This window comes from Hibiscus syriacus, unplaced genomic scaffold (assembly GCF_006381635.1).
Source record: "Hibiscus syriacus cultivar Baekdansim isolate YM2019G1 unplaced genomic scaffold, ASM638163v2 tig00002237_pilon, whole genome shotgun sequence".
Taxonomy (NCBI): domain Eukaryota; kingdom Viridiplantae; phylum Streptophyta; class Magnoliopsida; order Malvales; family Malvaceae; genus Hibiscus; species Hibiscus syriacus.
Genome location: NW_024061918.1, coordinates 1,951,244 through 1,978,579, shown reverse-complemented (window position 1 = coordinate 1,978,579; position 27,336 = coordinate 1,951,244). Strand labels below are relative to the sequence as shown.

General features: G+C 31.2%; 1 protein-coding gene across 2 annotated transcripts; it reads left to right on the top strand.

The window, feature by feature from the left end:
- The first annotated feature begins 21,624 nt into the window (after positions 1-21,624).
- On the top strand, positions 21,625-24,705 carry LOC120141893 (lipid phosphate phosphatase 2-like). Of its 2 annotated transcripts, XM_039156657.1 has the most exons (9): positions 21,625-21,838; positions 21,988-22,142; positions 22,793-23,056; positions 23,169-23,256; positions 23,336-23,536; positions 23,773-23,961; positions 24,039-24,098; positions 24,210-24,469; positions 24,587-24,705. In XM_039156657.1, the coding sequence occupies exons 2-8, from the start codon at positions 22,083-22,085 to the stop codon at positions 24,425-24,427; spliced, it is 1,080 nt and encodes a 359-aa protein (XP_039012588.1). In that variant the 5' UTR covers positions 21,625-21,838; positions 21,988-22,082; the 3' UTR covers positions 24,428-24,469; positions 24,587-24,705. The 2 variants fall into 2 exon arrangements, with proteins under 2 accessions (XP_039012588.1, XP_039012597.1); XM_039156666.1 differs by having other exon boundaries at positions 21,625-21,835; positions 21,996-22,142; positions 24,210-24,705.
- The last annotated feature ends 2,631 nt before the right edge of the window (positions 24,706-27,336 follow it).

The window sequence follows — 27,336 nt, the reverse complement described above, 5'->3', positions numbered from 1 at the left end:
AATTTTAACCTAATCATGATCCATTTTTTTTTAAAAATCCTAAACCATTTTAACCTAAAAAATCATAAATCGCAAAACCAATCTTAACCCTAAATCAAAATGGTATTCAAAGGAACATCCAATGCAACACGCCTTCCACCATGGTATGCCAAATCAGTGAAGGCTCGCCTCCTGAAATGCGCCTTTGGGCCACATAAGCAAGGTCGTTTCACAAAACATACCTCCTTCCGATTTTGTCAGAAATAGTGCTACTTTGGTACATATTCATGAATGGGTGTTAGATTGATGTTTCTTATTTTTGGATGATTTTTAGATAAAATTACTGAAACATTAGTAAACCATATTTACATTTTAAAATATAAAAATAATATTTACATTACATTTTAAATAATATATTTACAAATGACTTAAGTGGCTAAGAGATTTATTTCCCCCTTAAAGGTTCTGGGTTTGAGCACCAAAAAAGGTATGAGTGTTCATTATCAATTAATTGGTAGTCTTTGAATAGATACTACCATGTATTTATCCTAGATTTATTATATATATATATATATATATATATATATATATATATATATATATATATATATGAATTAGGGTAATTATATTTGGTTGGTTGGTTAAGTTGTAAATATGTGTTCCCTCATTTTGTCTTAAGTTATAGGTTCTAAACTCACTAGGAGTACTCTCATTCATTCTCCTAGAGTCCCCCTTCCATCCCCTTTAGGTAGGATTAGAATTATATTTAAAATGGGTAAAGTATATGATTAATCACTTGTGTTTAAATTTTTAACTTTTTTCATCACTAAATTAAGAAAAACATAATGTTTGATCACTTTCGTTTTTATTTAATTAATATTTGGTCAATTTTAATTTTATTTAATTAAGATGTGATAATTGATAATTAAGTTCGTTAGACTTTTAACGAATTGCTAATGTGATAGATTTATAAAATGACAAAGGGTACTACAATGTCACTAATATTTGAGTAAGTTTTTTTTACTCCACTAAATTTTCAAAAGTAACAAATTGGTCACTAAAACATCAAATATGTCCTTGAATAATGATTTTATATCTAATTTATTCCAAAAGCTTTATAATTTTTTTGTTTATCATTTGAAATATTTGATTGCTTCATGTAAGAAAAAGTTAATTTCTAAGTTTTATTTTTTTATAATTTAAAAAGTATACGTATAAATTAGAACAAATAGAAAGCTTTGGGGTAAATTGGATATAAAATCGTTGTTTAAGGACCTATTTGATGCTTTAGTGACCAATGTGTTACTTTTAAAACTTTAGTAGAAAAAAACTTACTCAAGATTTAGGTACCATTTGTGTAATTTACCCTTTTTAAATTTATAAATGCACTGCTACATCAACCATCCATTAAGGTTCTAACAGTAATTAACCCTTAGTGATCACATCTTAATTAAATAAAAATGAAAACGACTAAATATAATATCTTTTTATTTCAGTGAGGAAAAATGTATAGAACTTAAACGAAAGTTATCAATCTTGTAGTTCATCTATTTAAAATTTGTAAAAAAAAATAGTTATGTATTAATATTATATGTATCACAATGTATTTATGATTATATTATATAACTTTTATATTTATATCATATAGTCATATAATTTTTACTTTTAATTAAATAATTATTTAATATATCACGGATTATTTTTCTCATCAAATAAATCTAATTCATCGTAATATATTTTTAAAAGTGAAGTTATGTAAGGAACTAGTAGGGGTTATAGCCTTTCCATACATGTCTGCCTTGCAACTTACCCAGTCACGCTTTCTGTCCATAAGGTAGGCTCCGCACGCACGCGGACTAAACTCTTAGGGTGCGTTTGGTTCACGAAATATAAGATTATCAGTGAGAATAAAAGATTACCAAGGAATAGGATTACTGGGAATGTTGTATTTTGTGTTTGGTTTGTTTAGCAAGAATGTAAGATTATCGTGCTTGGTTAAAGGAATAAAAGATTATTGGAATGTATATTTAACCAAATTGTCCTTATTATATATTTGTATAATATTAAAAATTGTAAAATATTTATATATTTTCTTTAAAAAAAATTAAATTCATAGTATTTATATAATTTTTTACAAAATTAAAAATATAAAAAAGGTTTAATGAAAGGGTAAATTTTTTTTACCCATGACATATAAAATTTTAATTATAGATTTTTTTTGTAAATCTAAAATAATTTAAGGATAAATTTGTTATTTAACATCCGTAGAATTTTTATTATTCAATGACAGAAGAATGATATTTTTGAAAAAAATAATAATTTAAGGGCATTTTAGTCCAAAACGCTGGTAATGTTACAATACCTAAGGGAATGGAAGTAATGGCATTCCTGGTAATATACCCCAAAAATCTACTATTGGTAATAAAACATTACCGGAAATGAGATTCCCGACCAACCAAACATGATGGATTTCCATCCCATGGGAATCCTACAATCCTTGAACTAAACACTCCTTAATATTTGGATTGTACTAACTCAATTCAAATTCATATCTAATAACGAACTTTTTTATTTATGAAAAATACTTTTAATGTTATTTTAAATAAGAAATGATCTCCACACAAATTAAATTATCTTAATAATTAAAGAAATGATTATTATTCTTAGAGGTCTATGATTCAAGCATAGCGACTGCAACAGAGGTAATTGAGCATTCTTCATCGAAAGATTTCGAATATTTAAAACATATACTACTTTATAATCACATTAACTTAATAAAAAAATTATCTCTCACATTGTTTAAATCAATCTTGGAGTACATTTATTTTATTTACTTAATATATATACTAATAACATACAGGCCCGGTCCTGACATTTTAAGGGCTCTAGGCCAGGAGGTGATGACAAAAAGACAAGTGAGGGTCCACACTTAGTTTCCCTTTCAATCATTAAAATGGGGTTCATTGGATCATCATTTTTCGAGTTTTTTTAATAAAAATGATTAAAAATATTTTTTAATTAGTGAGGCCCACTGAATTATTATATTTTCGAGTGTTTTAAATAAAAAAAATATCTTTAAAAATATTTTTAATTATTAAACTTAAAAATATTTTTAAAAATGGGCCCCTCTAAGCTTGGGCCCTAGGAGGTCGTACCCCTGGCCTATGCTCAGGGCCGGCCCTGATAACATAGTTGGTGATATACTAATATTATCATTTAATTTTTATACCTTATAATCATAATATTCAATATACTAATATATTTTTATTGATAATTTTTTTCCTAAAAAAAAAGAAAATTATTATTACTATCAACAAGGAATATTATAATTAAAATAAGAGAAAATAACCTCAGTGACCAAAAATACCAGATAATATATGATTTTGATCAACTTTTTTTGGATTTACGAAAATGACCAACAAAATCGCAATGCGATCTCTAATTCGCATTGCGATCTCCACTATCGTAAATTCGCGTTGCGATAATTGAAAATCGCGTTGCGATAGTTGAAAATCGCGTTGCGATTTTCCATTTCGCGTTGCGATTTTCCAGTTCGCGTTGCGATAGTCTACAGTTGTCGTTGCGATTTTCCAAATTCATTGAGATAGTCTACAGTTGTCGTTGCGATTTTCCAAATTCGTTGCGAAAATCGCGTTGCGATTTTCCATTTCGCGTTGAGATTTTCCAGTTCGTGTTGCGATAGTTGAAAATCGCGTTGCGATTTTTCATTTCGCGTTGCGATTTTCCAGTTGCGATAGTCTACAGTTATCGTTGCGATTTTCCAAATTCGTTGCGAAAATTCGTTGTGATAGTTAAAAAAAATGATTTTGTTTCTTAAGAATTTTCTCTAAAAAGATAGTATCCGCGCGGACATGTCGAAGACACGTATTACCACGACCACGACCACGACCACGACCACGACCCGACCCGAGACGAGACGAGACGGACGGTGGCGGCGGCGTGCGAGAGTCCCCCTTGTTCTCTATCACTCAACAAGGAAGTGGGAAAGCCAAGCCTTAAATACCATTCTCAATAGTGTTTCCAATACTATGTGGGATTGAGCATTACCAACACTTGTTTCCAATACAATCTGATTATTCAGGAAACAATTAACAATCATGCACCTTAAAACAACTGAATCAGCAACCAATTGCATTAGTATTATACGATTAAATATGTCATAATTAAAAGTCAATCTACAATCAATCGCGATTATTGCAATTTTAAGCAAAACATTCAAAAATAATATCACTATTTAAGGCTCAATCCCACATAGTATTGGAAACAAGTGTTGGTAATGCTCAAATCCCACATAGTATTGGAAACACTATTGGGAATGGTATTTAAGGCTTGACTTTCCCACTTCCTTGTCGGGTCGTGGTCGTGGTAATACGTGTCTTCGACACGTCCGAGCGGATACTATCTTTTTAGAGAAAATTCTTAAGAAACAAAATCTTTTTTTTTAACTATCGCAACGACAACTGTAGACTTTCGCAACAACAACTGTAGACTATCGCAACGAATTTGGAAAATCGCAACCACATTGTAGACTATCGCAATGCGAATGCGATTTTCAACTATCGCAACGCGAAATGGAAAATCGCAACGCGATTTTCAACTATAGCAACGCGAAATGGAAAATCTCAACGCGATTTTCAACTATCGCAACGCGAAATGGAAAATCGCAACGCGATTTTCAACTATCGCAACGCGAAATGGAAAATCGCAACGCGATTTCCAACTATCGCAACGCGAAATGCAACGCGAATTTGCGATAGTGGAGATCGCAATGCGAATTAGAGATCGCATTGCGATTTTGTTGGTCATTTTCGCAAATCTAATAAAAGTTGGTCAAAATCGTATATTATCTGGGATTTTTGGTCACTGAAGTTATTTTCTCTTAAAATAAAGGTGTCTCTGTTTTTGTTGTTGCAAATTGCTAGTAAAATGAGCATAGCCGCGAAGTATGTTAAGGACGCATGCAAATTGGCGAATTGTGAAAGGGACACGAGATATTTACCGGAATATAAACATTTTAAAAATTGATTATGAAATTAATATTTTTGATTAATTCATGAAGTAATATCGGTTTTTACCGGAATATAAAATATTTTAAAATTTATTTTGTCTAAAACAAGAAATTGAAATTGATTTTTATGTGAAAAAACAAGAAAACTTGTGTTCTTGTAGGATCAAACTACAAAGGAATAAGCTCATTGGGCTGGAGATTTAGATGCAACAAATTTTGGGCTGAATCATTAGGTTGGCTGAACATGGTCTGGCCTGGGCTTTATTAAAGACAATAATAAGACCAAATTAAGCATTCTCATAAATATTCCCATGTTTTTCTTTTTAGTGTAAACACATGTGTCATACATGTCATGTCAACGAAGGTGTTGATTTCAAAGTAATTGTCATAAAACAACTTCCAAAAAACACACAATGTATCAATACACCGAGGCATATGGAAACTACAAATCAAGTCATATTGCTCGATTTCATACATTTTGATCGAATGTGCAAGAAAACATCCTTCTTCTATTTTATGGCTTGATGGACAATTCCAATGTTTTGACATCTTTTACCAGGAATGCATTTATTGAGCAAACATTTGTGACTAGCATCATCCATTATCTCGTGTTTTCTTTCGTTATTGTTTGACGACTTCAAATATATTACTTCTTTTCAGTTAGTTGTATCAATGACTTGTTCAATTGCATCGTTTGAGCTTCAAGTATTCGAACTTGAAGTACCTCTTCAGCTATTTCCTGGAGCACCCTTCTGGACCATTGATGCATTTTTGCAGTTCTATTCCACCTCTTCAAGTGACATTGTCGTATTGAAAACCTTCTAATGTAATTATTTACTCGGGAATCAATACTTTCTATGACATGAAATGTATGAAGCATGTGTTAATTTCAAGGTAATTATCTTAGAACAACTTTCAAATAACTCACAACGTCCAATATGTCAAAACATATAAAAATATCTACCCCTTTCATGTGGCGTTATCGTTTTAAAAGCCTTCTAATTTGATAATTAACCCGAGAATTAACACCATGTTTATGCACAAAGTAAAGCAACAGGACAAGGAAAAGATGTTAGCAAAAATAATAATCAAAGAGAGGAAATGTATGTTAGTGAAATATGAAAAGATTAAATTCAACTGGTAAATGAACCATAAAATACAGTGAATAAAACACATAGAAAAAATTAAAACCCTAACCGCATGTGTTATAATTCACATGCATTTATTCAAAAATAATCTATCGAATAAATTAAAAGACTAAGGTTAGAGTTCATTTCTCTTTTGTGTACAATTATTTGGGTACCTATGGACAGAGTTTCAGTATGGTCTCAAATCAGGTAGGTTTCTACAGTTTATTATATGTAGAGTTTCGGTTCTAGGAATAAATGTACTAGAATTGTCCTTGTTGGTGCCCCCTTGGGCGAGCCAGACCCTCAATCCTCACCCATTATAGGCTTAAGCGGATCGAGTTTAATTTGAGAGGGCACATTTCTCTATGCCTGACACGGAGAATAAATCCTCACAAAGACATAGGGCATATGAACCTTGGAAGCTACTTGTTAGGTCTGACATGAAGAATAAATTCTCATGAAGATGTCGTTTTCACTCCTACTTAAAAGGAAAAGAGCTCGAGTATAGAGCTTATGTTTATGCAATGCAAGTGTTGTGTGTGAGGAGAAATTCTCAAACCTTTGACAAACAACCACACAAAAATCGAACTAAAGTGAATCCAATATTTTAATATATGAAAATCAATCAAATACAAACATTAGTATACAAGGATATAAAATTACATAAAATAAAAGAATAAAACATTGAAATAAACCAAAAGAATCATGAATTAAGTAAAACTAAATTCCCAATTTCCAACTATAGTGATAATATAAAATCAATTTAGGGTTTGATCCACTAATTTTGTAATATCCCTAAAACAGGGTTAGTGACTAAAATGTAAGTTTTAAAAACTTTATGATTAATTTAGGAAAATTGATAAGTTCAGGGATTTATCTGGAAAATTATTTGTGTAGGATTAAATAGCAAATAAAGGAAGTTTGAAAGGGAATATTGGTTATTAGACAAGAAAATAATTAAAAATCCATTATGGTTGTTTTATATAGCCACGTGGAAGAGGGGAAAAAGAAATCAGAGTTCTAGACATCTTCTTCCTCATTTCTTCCTCAACCTATCGGCACCCCATAAGCTAAAGTAAGGATTCTTCTAATTGGTCACTATTTTTAATTTATAAGAGGTTTTGATCCTTGAGGTATTGGGAAAACTTAAGGAAAGCTTAAGGTTGCTTAAAATTCAAAGATTGATAAGTTATAAGAGATTGAATATAAGAAGTCTTTAAGTGAGTTGTTGAGGAAGAGTTAGTAAGTGAAGTTTGAGATCAAATTTGACTTGTCATCAGTTAGAATAAGAGATTTATGAGGTTAGAAAGGTTTTATAACAAAGTTAAAAATTTGGTATAATTTTTTATTGCAAGTATGCTATTAAGAATTTGGATGATTAGGAGTACTAAAGTGAAATAAGTTCGTTTGGGAGAGTATAGTTGAGTTTCAAAGCTTTAAAGAAGAGTTAGATGAGAAAGTTAGCAAAGTTTAGGAAAATTTAGGAAAATTTTTTAGTTAAATGAGTCAGTTCTGGGTTAGGGGTATCGGTCATATATGAACAGTACCAATACTTCAAAGTGAAAATATATGATATTTGGGTATGAGTATCGATACTGGATGAACAGTATCGATACCATAAGTCATAAGTTGATAAATTATTCATGGAATATCGATGCTGAAGTAGTAGCACCGGTACTAGGGGTATCGATAGAAGTATCAGTACCATTTTTAGCATTGAAATCCCATAACCGAGAAATGGTATCGATACTGAAGTATAGTATCGATACCATAGTAAAGCAATATCGGTAATGTATCTAAGGTACCGATACTATTCATATGGAAAGTTTGAAATTAAGTGTTTTGTTTAGCATATGCTTTTAAGGAATTATTTATAGTAATTGAACTCTGATATTCATATAAGTCGTATATTTGTGTAAATATCGATCGAAGGCAAGTCGAAGACGATTCGAAGCTATAAGAGTGTATAAGAGTAATAAGTGTTTGAATTGGCTAGTGAGGTCAATGTGAGTGCTTAATATATTATATATGGTGTTTTCTAGAAATAAGACTTGCGATAAGTCTATTTCCTATGTTTGATTGCATGATTCCATAAATACAAGCATGTGGATGATATGATTATTATGAGTACATGCATAAGTGATATGTGTTTATATGTTATTATATATGCTACATGATCTATGTGAACATAAGAGAACAAAATATAAGTTATATGATATGATATATGTGATTATATGCACATGTGATTTATGCCATGAGAAATGACATATGTGATTACATGAGAATATGATATAAGCTATGTGATATGGACATAAGTGATTATATGAACATGTGATATAAGCTACGTGTCAAGAAATTATGTGATTATATGTCTATGTGATATTGAACTACGTGATAATATGAATATGTGAAATGTGTAAATGGTAAAGCCCATAGTATGTGGTATGAGAGCTGGGGGTATAATTGGTATGTCAAAAGTCGAGGGTTCTACGCATTCCTTCAGGACAATTCTACGTGGTCCTTCGGGATATTTATACGAGGTCCTTCGGGACATCTATGTAGTCTTTCGGGACATTTTATGTGGCACTTCGATGCAATTTATACGAGCTGTGGTGACAAAATTTGTGCATAACCTCAATGCACTCACATACCTTAAGTTCTCATAAGTGTACCATGGGCTAATAAAAGAGATAATATAAATAAATTGTATGTGATGTTGTGTGTTTTGCTTGGTGAAATGTATTATATGATGTTTACGAATGTTAAGTACAAGATTATATGATTAAAGGGACTAATGATAATAATGTTAATGATGATAATAATGGTATATTTTCATGTAAGTATTTTGATATATGAAATGTTATATGGTTTTGTATGAAATTATGGTATGAAATGTACTTGCATTGTTAAGTAGTTAAAGTTTCCATTATACGTTTTATATGCCTCACTAAGTCAACGACTTAGCATGTGAGTGTTTCACACGTAGGTTCAGAAAAGCTAGAAGATTACAAATAGAAGTCAGGACAACATAAGTCTTCTGAAGATCAGATCAGAAAAGATTTAACATTACCTGTTTTGTTGTAGTAATATGGTTGGCATGTATTTAAATGTTAAATTGTATATGTTATGATCCTTTTGTAAACGAACTTTATTGTAATTTATGTAAACTATTAAGTACTATATTTTCTGTTGGAATTGAATTTTCTTGATTGCCAAGATTAAAGAGTTTCACCGTTTTTATATAAACTAAAATTTAAATTTTTAGCTACCTTTTAAAAGTAAACGATTTGAAAAGTCAATGTGCACCTTGAATTCATATCCGAGTTGGATACGGGTTGGGGTGTTACAAATTTCCCAGCGGAGTCGCCAAGCTATTGTAACCGATTTTCGACAATACGACATGTCTCAACTTATTTGTGAAAAATTCGACACCTTCATTGCATTTTCATTTTTATTTGGCACTCGCATATTTGCATCTTTACGTTTGCATTTGTATTTTTTTTCTACATTATGCATTCGTATTTTGTTTGTTTCACATCTTTTCTACTTGTATTCAATCATGAAAAATTGGAATAATTTGTGGAGAATTCCATGACAAAAATTATAAAAAAGCAAATTGGAGCCAACTTGGTCTTCCTAAAGAAAGATAAGAGCCATATGAGATTTTAGCACATGTTGGTAGAATCGAGAAACTCCAAGAGCAACTTATCAAGACTCGGCAAGAGATGATTGATCAAGTAAGGAATTTCCAAGACGAGTCAAGAGAAAAAATGTCTAAGTTGATGCACATAGTGACTATTTTGATTTATGGGGAGAAACCACTAGAGGATCCCACTGTAAAGACTATGAATGAGATTATGAATAATGGTGGTGAGGATGAAATGACAATGATAGATGATCAAGAACCTATTAAGGAGCATGGTATTTCAAGCCAGCTCCAGAAATCATATGTGGTCCTAGAAGGCTCCGTTGAATTGATAATTAGGGATAGGCCTCACTCAAAGAAAAGGGGCATTGAAGAAGCCCAAATATTGATCAAGAAATTCAAAAGGGTCAGACTCTTCCACAATGGCCTCCGAATAAGAAATGGTCATATAAGGAGATTTTTTTAGATAAACTAGATCGAAAACTCAGAACATTTAGCTAAGGTTTATAGTGCTCTTGAAGGAAAACTTCAAGATCCTCTAGAGCAAGAAATGAAAAGGTGCAACGCATGAAAGCAAAATGTCATACTTCAATGCCCAAACATTTATTTCCCAACAGAGATTAATGTAGTCAAGTCCTGTAAAGTCTATATAGTACAAGAGAAAGAGAATGGAAATCATAGCAAAAAGGTTTCAGTGGATGTAATTCGAGATTGTCCTATAGAATTGGGAAAACTTGGACAGATACAAGCCTCAAAACATCTCAGACACATGTATCATATTTTTGGATGACAAGTGAGGCTTTAGACATTTCAAAGAGTCTGACAAATACTACACCAATCACTGCAGGAACTGATGCTCAAAACCATGGAAGAAAGGGTTAAACAAGAAAGAAGAAGAGAAAAAGGTTAGCCTGAAGGAAGATGATGGTCTTTTTTGGGCATATGAAGAATAATTTCTAGTTTGGAAAGGTTAATGTTGAACCACATTTGGTGGAAACAACCGATGAAGAAGAGAATATGAAAAACCAAGAGTTCCATATTAGCATGATGCCTGAAGATGTTGAGGTTGGAAAATTTGCATTGAAATATGACCATGTTTCCCTGAAGAGGAACTAAACAAGTGAACTACAGAAGATCTTCCTGTAGTTTTTAGATGAAATTTAGAGTAATATCCAGAATTAACCCTTATTCTTTTGCCCACGACTGTTAAGGAATATTTTGTGAAGGGCTTCTATGTTAATTCTACTTTTTCTGCAATTGAAAATGTTTTCCTTTATTTCTCAAGTGGCAATCATTTTATACATTTCCATATTCTTTATCATTCTTTTTTTATTCATTTTTAACATTTTTTATTATTTCATTTATTCCATACAAATGTCTATTACTCTTACAAATGTATATATTCGTTCCAAATTTTCTTTGCAGGTGCCCTAATCATTAATAACATGAATGTTTCTAAACTTTAATCATGAGATAAATTTTAAGCGGCCTATGTTTAGTAGAAATCTATAAGTGCAAAAAAGAGGTAGAATGTGATGTTTCTAACAAACTATTGAGGTTGGTGAAAAAAATATGATGAACAAATATTATCTCACCTTAAAGAAATCGAGTTTTTGAATGAATGAATAAATAAAAGAGATAGATATTGGCACTACTTTGTGATATGAAATGAGAGAAAAGCTGATAGAGTTGCTTCAAGATTCCAAAGGTATCTTCTCTTGATCTTATCAAAACATGACAACATTGAATACATAGGTAATAGTGCATAAGTTCCTGATAGACCATTAATCCCCTATCTGACAGTCTTTGAAAATTTATTGAGATGTGTGTTGGGATTGCATGATGAGTCTGGAAAAAATGGAAAAGCCATCTACAATCTTAACAGGAAGTTCATTGATTGAAAAATCTGATACCCGCCAATTCAAAAGTTATGTTGTGCCTTGGTATGGGTTACCCAAAGGTTTAGGCAGTACATTATTACTTGGTTGATCTCTAGACTCGATCCTCTAAAGTTCTTAACACACTCAGCAGCATTAACTAGAAGAATGGCTCAATAGAAAGGGTTATTATCAGAATATGACATTGTGTATGCGAGCTAAAAGACGATAAAAAGGAAGTGCCTTAGCAGATGTTTTGTCCAGTCGTGCATCAAATGATTATGAGTCACTCAGTTTTAATTTTCCAGATGAGGATTTATTGTGCATCTCTACTGAAGAATAAATTAAATCAAGAGACGAATCCTAGAAACTTTAATGGGGCATTCATTGCTTTGAGAAGAGGAATTGGGGCAGTGTTAATGTATGTTACCCTTTTAAAAATAGACCATATCTCTTTTGCACTAACAATGTGGCAGAACTTGAGGCTAACGCTTTGAGGATAAGAGTATACATGTCCTTCATCGTGTCAGTGCTTAAAGTATGTGGAAGTTCCTTGATTAGAAGTTTGTTAACTACGAAGTTAGTGAGAATTGTCACAAGAAATTCTCCTTCATCGTGTATGCATGTCCAACTTCATTATGTACCCTGATGAAATGCAATGTTATTTCCATTTGGTTTTGGAATAAAAATAGTCTTACTCATCACAGTTGAGATTTCGTTACTTCAAGTTTCGACAAAAGTAAAATTGAGACGAAGCTGAAGCACGATGTGATCAGTTGAACTCTATTCGAAAGAGAGGTTGAAAGTTATTTGCCATAAACAGAGGTCTTAGAAGTAAATGATACGAGTTCATGATAAGAAAGTTCGTCCAATAAAAGTTAGAGAGGGTGATCTAGTGATTGATAAGATCATGCCAATTCATAAAGATCTCCTTGGGAAATTGATGCTTAATGGAGAAACGACCAAATATTATCAATGAGGTCATTTTCGGAGGAATGTTGTTGAATTAAGTGATCCAATAAAATCAAATTCGAGTTAAGAAGTACTATACTCAAAGAAATGATACGAATAAAAAAGAATAAGGAAAAATAATAAAAATAAAAATGAAAGAAAAATGAAAAATGAAAAATGAAAAATGAAAAATGAAAAAAGAAAAATGAAAAAGAAAAAGAAAAAAGAAAAAAAAAAGAAAAAAAAAGAATGGAAAAGAAGAAAAGCAGAAAAAGGAAAAAAGGAAAAGAGAAAATAAAATTGAAAGAATGGTTCAAGACGAAAGTTCACAAAAATTGTCTTGAAACGAAAGGAATGATTTGAGTTGAAAACCTAAAAGGGAGGCTCAAATATGTTAATATTAGGCATCCAAAAAATAAAACCCTCTCAAGATTCTGATACTTTGGGATGAGTTCCGCATCTACAAAACATTTTGGCAATTTTTGAAGTCCTTTAGACACAAGAACTTACCTCTATGCTTTGGGGTTGTTTTGAGTTGATTGATTTAGAAGAGCCTGATATTTTGAGAGGAGCTTCACATCTACAAACATTTTGACAACATTTACGATATTCTAAACAGAATCTTACTTCAGTGCTCCGAATTATATCAAGTCGATTGGTTCAGGAACATTTATGCTAGTGATGCTTGAGGCATCTAACTTTATTTCTTGATTTTTATCCTTTCCATGGTTGTCATGACTTTGTAAAAAAATTCTAATTTTCTCATTTCAAACCTCAGTTTTGTATATTTACAAGCATCTTATAATTAGCCCAAAAGAAAACAAAAGATTTATTGGTATTACTTTGAACTAATCTTCAATTGCAGGGAATCCAAAGTAGCCCAAAACCTTGACACTCGTGTTCATTTGTAAAAGAGTGTATGACAAGAAAATATATATGAACTGAATTCATGAGGACAACTATTCAATCCCCATCAAAGATTTTTTTTCAAGATGTTTTCATCTGGGGAAAATAAATAAGATGATTTCTTAAAAATGATAGAGATCCTTGAAGCTGGTAAGGCTTATTTTACCTCAAAATAAAATGCAAGGGCAAGGGAGACATTCTCCGATCCTTGGAACAATGAAGTCTGACAAATCAAAAGACTCATAAATAAAGTTTTTCACACTTATTTGTGACATTATCAATAACTGTCCAAGAAGCAGACAAACGCCTTAATAAGAAGGGCATGTATTGTTTTGAGATTTTCTGGTATCTCAAGTCATAAAAAATATTCATGGCATTTCTATATTAGATGTATTGATCACTGGTTTAAGAAAATTTGAAAATAAAAAGTTTTGTTAATGATGTTCAAGAGCTTCATGGAAGTATCCACATTGGGGCATGACCAAAGACTCGTACCATGTTGGGATTACAAGATTCCAATCAAGAATGTGTTGAGAATTAACCTCGCCACTTGGAATGTCAGGGGTAGAATGGAGACAAGAAGAGCTTACATTGAAAAGCAAAGCATTCATGCTTCAGTTGGTAGTAGAGTCTTGAAGAAAAAGCTCTGATATAACAATTGGGTTAGAAACAAAAGACGTCGGATCATATATTTAATTGCAACAATAATTAAAGAGAGCATTTCTTTCAAGGTTTTCATAGAGAAACAAAAGCAAGAGGAGAGAGAATACATAATCAGATTGCTATTCCAAAAAGAGCATGCTAGCTTGAACTGACAAGTTATCGCGCTAATGTTGGAGTAGGCTCTAGCCTATATTGGCTAAGTGAAGGATAATCGAGTTCTCCACTTTGAAGTCAAAAGGAAAATGAAAAAACATTTTTGCATCAATGAGAACATCATTTGCATAAGAAAAATGCATTACATTTAGACACACTTAATTGCATTCATATTTTCATAAATAAATACATGATCTTTTACAGATCTTCTAAAGAAAGAAGAAGATTTGTGAAGTCAAGATCTTAATAAGAGAAAATCACAATTCAAACCACACAAAAAAAGAAAATCATGTTTACAGTGGTAAAGTCTTAAGAGTATAGGAGCCAATCCACATGAAAACCATTACATGGAAGTGGGGCATGTTACCCAACCGCTAAGATGTTTACATATGATTTGTGAAAAATGAGAAAATGATTTTCAAAATTTCTCATGTAATCTTTCCAAGATTGAAATTTTTGAGAAGTAAGAAAGCAATTTTCAAAGTTTCTTACTTAATAAATTATTTCCAAGAAATCTGTAAGACCTTTAGGTATGATATTTTCATTTGATATTTTTTTGGAAAATGAGAAATTGATTTTCAAAGTTTCTCATTTGATACGACAAAATTTATATCACTTGAGATTGTTTTTCTTAAAATCAATTTCGTCTCGCTTGAGACAGTTTCCTTTGAAACACAAAATTTGGAATTGTTTCACTCGAAACAAAATTGATCTTACTTCAGATTGTTTTTCTCAAAACCAATTTCATTTCGCTTGAGACAGTTTTCGCTTAAAACACAAAATTTGGAATTTGTTTCACCTGAAACCAAATTTATCTCACTTGAGATTGTTTTTCTTAAAATCAATTTCGTCTCGCTAGAGACAGTTTCCCTTGAAACAAAAATTTTGAAATTGCTTCACTTAAATCAAATTTTTATCTCACTTAAGATATTTTCTCTTGAAATATGAATTGTGAAATTATTTCATTCAGAATTTGTGTCTCACTTGAAACAAGTTCCCTTTGAAACATAAATTTTGAAATTGTTTCACTCGAAACAAAATTTATCTTACTTGATATTATTTTTCTCAAAACCAATTTCATCTCGCTTGAGACAGTTTTCCCTTGAAACACAAAATTTGGAATTTGTTTCACCTGAAACCAAATTGATCTCACTTGAGATTGTTTTTCTTAAAATCAATTTCGTCTTGCTTGAGATAGTTTCCCTTGGAACACAAAATTTGAAATTGTTCACTCGAAACCAAATTTTATCTCACCTAAGATAGATTCTCTTGAAACAAATTTCTTATTCATTTTTCATCCAGATGTTGAATATTTGACATGAATTATAAAGTTAACAGAGAGTTCACAATTCCATGTTGAAGAAGAATATTTTAGCAAAGAATTAGTCCACTTTTCAATCTTTGAAACATAGATCTCAACAAAGATTCAGGGACCTTTGGATCAATACCTCCGAGTAATTAAAATACAATTGTAACTGACATATGATAATATTTTTAGAGATTCAGATCCATCACAAAATGAGGTTGATCAACATTTCCAAAAGAGAGTTCATAACGTAAAGAAATCATCCACATAAGAGAGAAGAAATTCATAATGAGAATAACTTGTTCAACCTTTTGCTCGACTCTATCGCAAAATGAGATATATCAACATCAACATTTTGCTCAAATCCATCACAAAAGGGGGTGGATCATCATTTTCAATGGAGAGTTCATAATGAGAAGAACCCATCCAAAGACGGAGAGAAAGTTCATAATGAGAAGAACTTGTTCAACCTTTTGCTCGACTCTATCGCAGAAGAAGATAAATCAACATCAGCATTTTGACCAAATCCATCACAGAAGCAGGTGGATCATCATTTCCAATTGAAGGGTTCATAATGAGAAGAACTCATTTGAACAAAAAGAAGTTCATAATGAGAAGAACTTGTTCGGCCTTTTGCTCAAATCCATCACAGAAGGAGGTAGATCAACATTTCCTATGGAAGAAGTTAATAATGAATAAAACTTGTTCACCATTTTGATCGACTCTATCGCAAAAAGAGATAGACCAACATAATCATTTGGATCGAATTCATCACATTTCCAATGGAATTATTCATAATGAGAATAACTCGTCTGAAGAGTGGGAAGAAGTTCATAAAGAAGAGCTTGTTCAGCCTCAAAAGTTGCCTTTAAAAAGGACTGAAGAGTTCATAAAAAGAAGAATTTGGAGCTCAAGACTTGTTAACAGTTTGGGAAACAAAATTTGTGATTTAGGTCTTTGCTCTATTCCCATTTTACAGTAATGAGCAAAGCGGGGCAACTGTAATTACCAATTTTTCACCCAAAATATATGTATTATTTTTATTATTATTATAAAAATTAATTTAAAATACAAAAAAACTATGGCCTGCCACCACTGTTATACCTTGCTGCACCATGCCCGGTTGCTACTCCACGCACGCCACCACCAACTTCCTAACAGCTCGCATCATCAGCAGGTCACCAAACAAAAAACAAAGAAAATTAATTTTACTTTCATGTAATATGGGTTATAAAAACCCCAAAAACATAGAATTGTAAGAGAGTTCTTCCCCCCATTTTTTTGGCACTCGCTGATTATTCTCTCTGGAAATAAAAGAGAACACTGTAACAAATTCTTATTTCCCTGATATTAGAATACAAGGCTTTTTTAGGTTCCTATTTTCTTTTTCTTTTTTTCTTTTTTCAGCACACTTTATTTTCTTTGTTGATATCAAAAGATAAAACCAAAAAAGGGATGAGAGTTAAATGTTTACCTTGGTTGTTGTCGGGTCCGGAGTGAGCATTTACCCAGTGGTTCGAACCCTTTGTTAGGGTTAGTATCGTCGGCGGTTTGTTCGGTCTAGAGTTTTAGGGGGTTGGAGGCTTTCATTCGAAGGAATAAGAGAAGAAAAGAGAGAGACTTAGTGGTTTAGCATAATTTTAGATGGCGGTTTTATCTTCCACTGGTCAGCATCGGTGTTGTTCGGAGCTTGGCTTGCCACTGATTTACGGTGACCGGTGTGGTGGCTTTCCTTTTAGTGAGAGGCTGACGTATAGTGTTGCTGGGGGTTGAGAGCACGAGAGGAAGAGATGGGAGCTTAGTTTAGGTGTTTTAGGTTTTTTTAATAAGTAAAATTTGTGTTATATTAAAATTTTTGTTAAAATCCTCTCTTAGTCCCTACTAGTCTGCCGTGATTTTTCAGTTAGGTTATTGGGCCTTCTTTTTTAATTTATTGCAATGTTATCTTACCGATTTACTAACTTTCAATTTGGACACTCTTTTTGGTTTATTTTTATTTCATTTTGGTCACTTTTTCACTTTACTTTATTTTAATTTTTTATATGTTGATTTATTTGTTTACATTCTAGTCATATTTTGCATTTTTTTATTTTAATTTTCCATGCTATTTTTTTGTTGATTATATTTTGGTCACTCATGTTTCTGTTATTTCTTGTTTAATGCCAATTTGGTGTTTTTTATTAATTATGTTTTTAATCCTTGTTATTAAAATAAAAATGTTCGAATATTAAACTTTATCGACCTTGTGGTGACCCGATCCGGGTACGATCCACATTATTATGGTCTGGACTCAACTAACTTCTTATTTATTTATTTTATATTCGAACCATAGTACGACCTTGCGATGACCTGTCCCGGGGTACGACTCGCAATATTTACGATCCGGGTTAAATATTAAAAATTAACACTAACATTTTATTTTTATTGCTATTTTATTTTTGTTATTTAATTTTATGCACATTTAAATTTCTGCCTTCACTTTTTATTTATTTAATTGCAGTCATTTAATTTCATTACTTTAATTTTCTATCTTTTTTTTTCCTTTCATTTTTTAGAATTTAAGTTTAGTCTTTTAATTATTGTGCTTTATTGTCTGTTTATTTTTTTTAGTCCTATGAATATATATATATATATATATGCATGTTTCATATTTTATCACATTGAATGTCATATTTTTTCTATCTTGCATTTTGATCCTTTTGTTATTTATGGTTTTATTTTATTTAAGCACTTATATTTGTGTGATACTTATTTTTGTGTCTTTGCTTTTCATTGTGTTTATATTTTTGTCATTCTAGTTTAAACTTTCATCATCTAGCATGATTAATTAAATTTGTTCAAATTGGCTTAATTTTTTATTTTGGTCGAATCAAATTATTTTAATATCGAATTCTTGGAAGAAATTATTATATTCTTTTTTATTTCAGTTGGAAAGAGAAATATTTCTCCTAAAGTATTTTAGGGATTATTTTCTCTTTGATTGAAAATATTGGAATATTTTCTATTTCTCCTTAGAATTTTTCGTTAAATAAAAAGTGTATGGTTGAATTTGGAATAATATGATCGTAACTTAATTTATATTCGATTTCTTTGATTTCTATTATTAGAGATAATTTATAATCGATGGGTACCAATTTTAGGCATTGTGGGGGTGTTTATCCTTCCCCATGCGTAATTGACCCCGAACCCTTTTCTATTTTATTCAAAAAATTAATTTCTGGTTACACGTAAACTTGTGTATCTTTTAAAATGATGTTTTCTTAGAAACTCTTTTAAAAGACAATTTTTAGGTATTCGACTTACCTAACCTAAAAGGTCAATGGCGACTCCAAAACATTTCTTTTGCAAAAATCAAATTTTTCAAAAATAAATCGAGACACGTCGTATCGTCGAAAATCGGTAACGACAATAGTGATTCATGATGATAGATTAAAAGCATAACATGATGATATAATGATATTGATGATCTCATGCATGATATACTTATATGTAATACCGATGAATTTAAGCACGCTAACTTATTTATCACTTATTAGGATATAGTTCACAATTAAAAATAATCAATTGAGTTGGATTAAGTGGTAAGCAATTTGATATCGCTGAAGTAATGTCTCGGGTTTAAGTCATTGTATATATAAAAAAATTCATGTTGAGAGACTTACCCACCAAAGTCTGGTGTGTGACGTGGGTCAATTCAAAATAATTGTGTATCACTGAACCTTGTAAGTTCAACATTCAAATTGTTTTCGTTCATATATTACAAGTTTTACATATCGTAATGGGACAATGATATCACCAGATGAATCTTGGTTGGGGTACCAGAGTACAATAATTATTGCTTAAATATGAGTAGAAATATAAATCATATGAAAAAATAGAAAAAAGGGTCAATTGAATCTCATATTGGTAAGAAAACAAATACCAACACTTCAATTGTATTTGTATAAACTAACTAACACCAATAGTATTTCTAATTACGGAACCAAATTATATTTTGGTCTATATAAATTTCATTTTTTAAAACTATATATTTAATTAAGTACGCTTTTAATCGTCATTTGTTGATTGGTTGTCTTCTAAGGTTAAGACACATTCGGTTAAACGCGTATTTTAAAAGCATAATTGATTTGATGCACTTTTATTTTATGTGTCAGAAAAATGTATTGCTTCAAAAATTAATCTTAAATGGTGATGCCTAAGAAAATATTTTTTAACATTTTTTATAATTAGATAAAAATCTAATAAATGATGATTTTTAATTAAATTTAACCTATGAGAAAATAACGTTAAAAATAATCATCATTGAAGAAATAATATTTATCGTAATGATAATGATTACCCAATACAATATGGGCACCAACCCTCAATTATTTGCCAATCCACCAATTGCAAGATTGATTTGTGAAAACTTGTATTTTTCAGATTATGACCTTATTCATGCATAGAAGTGAAGGGTCGAATTTATCAAGCTATTGAGGGTTAAACTATATATTATAAAAGTAACTAATTTTATTCAAAATAAGAAATATCTTAAATTATAATAAATATTTATAATCATAATCGTAAATTAAATACATAATTAAAAAAAATTATAATCGTTGAACAAAACTAGCAACAACTTAAGATCACATCAAGATCTATAAGAAAAGATTAAAAATCTATCCAGAAAACTCATACAAAGATAGATACAAACAAATCTTATCGTATCGTTAAATGAATCACAAAAAGAAAATAAAGATATTGAAAGACCACTCACAAACCATAAATCATATTCAAACGACGTGAAAAACTATCCACGAATGCAAATCAGATATCTAAATCTCATCCGAGAGTCCAAAGCAGGGAAGATCAACAAGATATCAGATAAACGCTATCTTGATTAGTCGTGGCGATGTCAAATCAAATCTTAGAAAAAAAATATAAATGAAAAAAATGACCAAACGACCGAAAAACATGCATAAAGGCAAATGAAAACGAGCTATACACATATTTATTAAAAATCAAAAAAATAAAAATATGATATAAAAAAAGAAAATGACAATAAAAATTACTAACAGTCGAGAACAATATTAATATTGTTGTCGCTGACTGTATGAATTAGCTCTATATGAATTAGCTCTGAATGTGACATGCTATTTGATAATGGCTCTGAATCACTCAGGATGTACTTTGATGCTGAATCATTCAACATTGTTTTGTTGAATCAGTCAGCACTGAATCATTCAGAGGTGCGAAACAAATGCGCTGAATGCTGAATGGTTCAGCATTCAGCGCTGAATGGTTCTATTCAGAGCCAAACAAACAGCCCCTAAGTCAAAAAATATTATTTTATCTAGTTTTCTCTTATGTAATTTTATTATTACTATTAGATATTTTATTCTAGAAAATATCGGTCAAAATTTTGTCATTGTCCTTATATTATGTACAAATTGTAGATTTAACTCTCATATTCAAATTTAATCAATTTTAGTCCAATTTTTTGCAAACTTTGAAATTTCAGTTTTCTTGAACTGTATAAGAATGATATTACTAAATTACAAGATTTAAAATGATTAAAAAGAAGAACAATAATTAAATCTACAACGTAAACGTAATACAAAGATTAATAATAGAATTTAATTTGACATATTTAATGATTATGATTTGGATCAAAATTAAAATCCTCTTTAATCACTAAGGCCTCTCAATGTATTTTAAATAATAAAAATAATTTAAAACATTAATTATTTTAATTGACTTGAAATTCTATTTTGTTTTTTACAATACTTTAATTAATTTTTAAAATTAAACTATCATTCGATTAATCAGTAATATTAATGTATTAATATAATAAAAGTATAGAATATAGATTCATAACATCCAATCCCAGGGAATTAGTATGAAAACAAAGCAAAGTATCAAAACCACCTTTCCTTCACAATCCATCCCACCAACCGAAAGAAAATAAAAACCGCATAAATTATCCGCACCCGCTCATTTCATTTCACTTCAAAGCCAATCTCTAGCTGTCTCGTTTAATGCCTTGTCTTTCTTGTTTCTAATTAACTGACTCCAAGTAGAGAGAGAGAGATCGTCGGGTTTCTTATTTTCCATCTCTTTCTCGGAAAGTTTTAAGAGTTTCCAGGAAAAAGAAAACATATTACTAATTATACATACAACGTTACGGTTACGTATATGAATGCTACTACACTGTCGGTAGGTTTTTCCTTCGCTTTTACTTTTGCTTCGATTTCACCTTTAATGGCTTTCTTATCTCGTCTTTTTGAATTTTGGAAGATGAAGATTCCCGCCGCGTTGTTTCCTTTTTTGATTGATTATTATTATTAATCACATGCCGCCGTGTTTGTTTCCTCAGGAAATCTGTAGATTCCATGCTTCGTTGGTGTTGGAAACTTTGAATCTTCGTTCCCGTTAATCTCAGCTTGTTGTTTTTCACACCATCATGTCTTGGAAGAAAGTGGGTTCGATTTTCTCTTTTCTCAATTTCCAGCGTATCCTGCAGGTTTGTTTTATTTATTCATAAATTTACAGTTGCCGACACAGGAATTTTCAGCAGCATTTAATTCTTTGTTTTTTATTTTCTTTTCCCAATTCTATTTTCGAATAATTTTGCATTATCTGCTTGATTTTCTTTACTTGTTTTGGTCTTACTCTTTTCTGTTTTTGTATCCGGCCAAGTCTATTGAACGTTCATACTATATATACAAATCATGTTTTCGTCAGATGATATTAATAACTAATATTAATTTTACATTTTGATGTTCATGTAAAATATTTTCTTATTATTGTGTTTAGGGCTAATAAATTTGATTTGGTTGTACTTATAATTTTACAAATTTGATGCCATTAAAAAAAAAGGCTTAATGCAAAAACTATATCCAAGTTATACTTACTATATATAAATATAGTCAAGTTCTTCAACTCTATATAATACATACATATATATATATATATCCAAGGTTTAATACAAAATTTTTAGTAGTTAACGGATTGATTTTTAAGTTAGAGTCAAGTTTTTCAACTCTGCATAATATATATATATATATATATATATATATATATATATATATATATATAAATTTTATTTGTGACCAATTTCTTTCTTGGTACTCGTATAACTTACTATTTATAAATTTTGTGCTGCATCATCAGCGGCGGCGACAACAGCAAGAGCAGTCACCGTTGCAGATGGAGGGAGCTCAGGTGGCCGGCCAGCGCGGCAGACATCCGATCAAAACGCACGGAACCAAAGTGGCAAGGGATCATTTACATGATTGGCTAATATTAATGCTTCTGGTTATGATAGAGGTTGGTTTGTTCGTCATCCATCCGTTTTATCGGTTTGTTGGAAAGGATATGATGGCTGATCTCAAGTATCCCATGAAAGACAACACTGTCCCACTCTGGGCTGTTCCTGTAAGATACTGCCATCTTTCTGGTTTCATGTTGATTCCACTAAGCATTTGCTGTTTCATTCTGTACTATAAAAATAATGTTCAGAGGATTCATTTCCTTGTGTTTGATTCAGATTTACTCGGTTTTGTTACCGATATGTGTTTTCATCTTCGTCTATTTCCGGAGGAGAGACGTGTATGATCTGCACCACAGCGTCTTAGGTAATAGCCATTGTGCTTTAAGAATTCATAAACCAGGAGTATTTTATTTGATGAATTTGACCACCATGTTGAAGGGCAGGCCTGTTGTTTGCGGTACTGATTACTGCTGTTATCACGGATGCAATCAAAGATGCCGTGGGTCGGCCTCGACCGGATTTCTTCTGGCGTTGCTTTCCCGACGGGAAAGATGTTTACGATCGATGGGGTAACGTTGTTTGTCACGGAAACAAAGCTGACATAAAGGAAGGACACAAGAGCTTCCCAAGTGGTCATTCATCGTGTAAGTACTGCTCCATTTTCCCTTTTTGTTTATGCCATACATTTTTCATCCCTTAAAGCAAGTTTAGGGTACGAATCCTAGGGATGTGAGTGAATGAGAAAAATTGGATTGAGAGGGTCATGATAGACCTATAATATCCTATCTGAATTAGTCGATCAATAATATATCAGATATCAGTAGTTAAAAAAATAATAGGGGTATAATTCCAACACCTGGAACTTGCCCTTGCACTGCAGGGTCATTTGCAGGGCTAGGTTTTCTGTCACTCTACTTATCAGGAAAAATCAAAGTACTCGATCGCCAAGGACATATCGCCAAACTCTGCATCATTGTGCTTCCTCTGCTCGCAGCATCACTCGTTGCTGTTTCTCGAGTAGATGACTACTGGCACCATTGGAACGATGTCTTCGCGGGTGGTTTTCTAGGTATTTTTCTTTCTTTTATCGATACAAATGTATGTTTGGGAAGAAATTACGTCTGATTACAGAATCTGTTGTTGCAGGCCTTGTCGTGGCTACATTTTGCTACCGGCAGTTCTTCCCTAACCCATACGATGATGATGGTAAACCCTTCTTTCTCCTTTATCTTTATCGATTGATTGAGACATTAGATTAATTTCAAGGATCTCATGTGTAGCCTGCAAATATAATAAATATTGATGTCTGTGTTACAGGATGGGGGCCCTATGCTTATTTTGCTGCACTGTTGGAGGAATCGTCGAATGACAATGTGGATGCCGCTGCTCAAACTACGAATGCACTCACTGCGCAGGCTATGGAGGTTCATGTTGTAAATCAAACGCCTCCGTCGAACGAAGATAACTTTTCAACACCAGAATTGGATTATGGATCAACTTCAAGATTAGAAGATATAGAACGAGGAAGAAGGTGAACCACATGGTCAGCAAAGAACTGCAGCCGAATCTTAAAATTTGTAAGTTTTTCTTTTAATGTATGTGGATATGAGTATACGTTTCGGTTCAGTTTGATAATAAGAAAAGAGATTGTAAATGATGGAATTGGAGCTTAAATGTGAACCTCTCTTGGACAGCTAAGCATATGGGTCTGCAAACAAGTTGGTGATTAGAATTTGTATAAACAGATTGACACCTAGTCTTGGACTCATCATATGCACAAGGACACCACTATTAAAGTAATAAGTAATGCGATTATACATTGTGTACTTTAGTTTCGGGTAAATCTCAAATGAATTAATATACAAAATTGTCCCTAAAGCATGGGTTGATTCTCATTTTAGTCTTTAACTTTTTTTGGTCAATTTGACCCTAATTTTGACTAAATTTAAGGGTTTATATTGATTTTCTCATTGAACTTTAAATCAATTCAATTTTTGTCCTAGACTTTAGTTTAGGCTTCAATTAAGACACTTGACCGTTAAATAAAAAAGAGACGACTATGTGGACACTATTTTTCATTTGTTTCATTTTCCTTTCTTTTTTTTCATTTTTCATTTAAAATAATTTCTTTTTTCCTCTAAAATAAATCCTAAGCCACTACTCCTATCATTGTTATCGTTGTCGTTGTTGTTCTAATAACTTTGATCTATTGTTCTCATCATCAAATGCTTTTTTTTTACTCTTCTTTTTGTTGGTCAAAATTTCAACACCCAAATCGAATATCTATTATTAATATCACCCAACCTCCGATAACGATAATTTCGTTACCAAATGAAAGCCTTTTCCCTCTTCTTTTTATATTTTTGGCTGGATGGCTACAAAAAATGCTTCAAAACTATCGGAACCTTTCACGAAAATGCTACAGTAACCCTACAACTAGAGAGTTAATTTAGAATAACCATTCCTTTTATACATGATTACATAGATGTAAATAAGTTTTTTTTATTTAAAAAAATAGAAATCATATCGTGTCTTAATTTTATTGAATTTAGATTTTAAAAATAAAATAAGCTGAATAATAAAATATATAAATATAATATTTATAATTATATATTACTCGTATATTTCATAGTAGTGAATACGATAATTAATATTAAAAATTTATGAAAATTTAAAATTTATTTTATATTTCTCAAACATATAATTATAATAAATAGTAAAGAATTTATTCATTATGTATGTATATATGCAAATATATAATATTTTAGTATGTATTAAAATATTGTATAAATATTATAAAAGAAAACATATAAATTTTAAAAATAAATATATATCTTTTATTAATAAACCAAACGATCCCTAGTAATCTATCCTAAAGTCCGATCTACAAGCTCTTGGCTTGCGCTTCGCGTACACTTTAATCATGTTTCCAGAAATTGAAAAACAATAATTTAAAAAAGGGCGTAACCAACTTCCTCTTTCGGGAATTATTAATGCATTGTTTCCTTTCTTTCTGCTATACGCGTTTGTTAATTATTAATTTCGATCCCTTCAACGTTTCCCCCTCTTAATTTCCAATTAATTCACTGCTTTCAGATTTGCTATTTTTGTAATTTCATTTTCTTTCTATATATTTTATGCTTAATTAGAAAATAAGTGTCTAAATTATACCATTTTTTTTATTTAGGTGTCTAAACTTTTTTTTATTCATCCAGGTACCTAACGTTATAAACGATACCACTTTAGGTTTTCGGGCCGTAAGTATCATTAAATTTTGTTGTTAAAGGACACATGTTGCCTTTATAAAATTTTAAAAATTTTATTTACATTTTAAAAACTTAAAAATAATATTATATTTTTAAAAAAAAACTCTATTTTTTTCTAAAATTATAAAAAAAAAATCAAATCCCTAAAATCAACCCTAAATCCTAACTCTAACCCTCAAACCCCCAAATCCTAATCATGATCAATGTCGCTGATGCTGTTGATGTCGTCTCCCTTTTCGACTGACATCGTCCTTGTTGTCGCTTGCGTTGTCGAATCGTGCAAATATCGCGATTATTTTTCCAAATGTCGCACCATCGATCAATTTAAATAACGCCATCGATAGCTGTTCGTAGCGTGGGTGGTCGTCAAGTGGAGGAGCAATTGGGGTAGGATCAGCCGACGACAACAATGAGCGGTAAAAGGTGGCGATGGTGTGGGTATAGTGATTAGATTTAGGGATGTTTTCAAAGTTTTTTTATAGATTTTCAAAAGTTTTGGATTTTTTTAAAAAAAATCTAATTTTAAGTTTATTTATTTTAAATAAAAATTTAAAAATTACCTGAATGCGGCACGTGTCATTTAATGGTAGAATTTAACATCTGTTACGGCCCGAATACCTAAAAGGAGTAACATTTGTAACGTTTAGGCACCTGGATGAATCGAAAAAAACTAGGCACATATTTGAGTAAAAGCAGTATAGTTTGGACACTTATTTTCTAATTAAGCCTATATTTTATTCTATAAGTGTCAATTGTCATGAGTATTTAATAGGGCAAATTATGTATTTAATACTTAAACTATCAATTTGATTCATTTTAGTACCTAAACTTTTAAATTTTTTCAAAATCATACCTAATGTTTAATTTTTGTTTCTTTTAGTACCTTGTCGTTAAAAACTTAACGGGCGATTTGCACATGACATTTTTTTATGGGTAAATTGCATCATTAATAAAATAATAATAAGAATATTATGTCACAAAAATTATTAATAAAATAAAATAGAGTGATTAAAATAGGAGAAAGTTGAGAAGTTGAGAAGTTCAATTGAAATTTTTTAAACTCTAGTACCAAAATAGGAGTGAGAAGATAATTGAGTGATAAATGATGTAATTTATCCATAAAAAGCAGTGCTGATAAGTTTTTTACGGCGAGGTACTAAATGAAACAAAACTAAATA

Excerpts from the sequence above, each read along its gene's own strand:
- LOC120141893 (XM_039156666.1), top strand. The coding sequence starts at position 22,083 with ATGTCTTGGAAGAAAGTGGGTTCGATTTTCTCTTTTCTCAATTTCCAG. Across the intron at positions 22,143-22,792 it reads ATTTCCAGCGTATCCTGCAG|CGGCGGCGACAACAGCAAGA; the intron begins GTTTGTTTTATT and ends CTGCATCATCAG. Across the intron at positions 23,962-24,038 it reads CTTCGCGGGTGGTTTTCTAG|GCCTTGTCGTGGCTACATTT; the intron begins GTATTTTTCTTT and ends CTGTTGTTGCAG.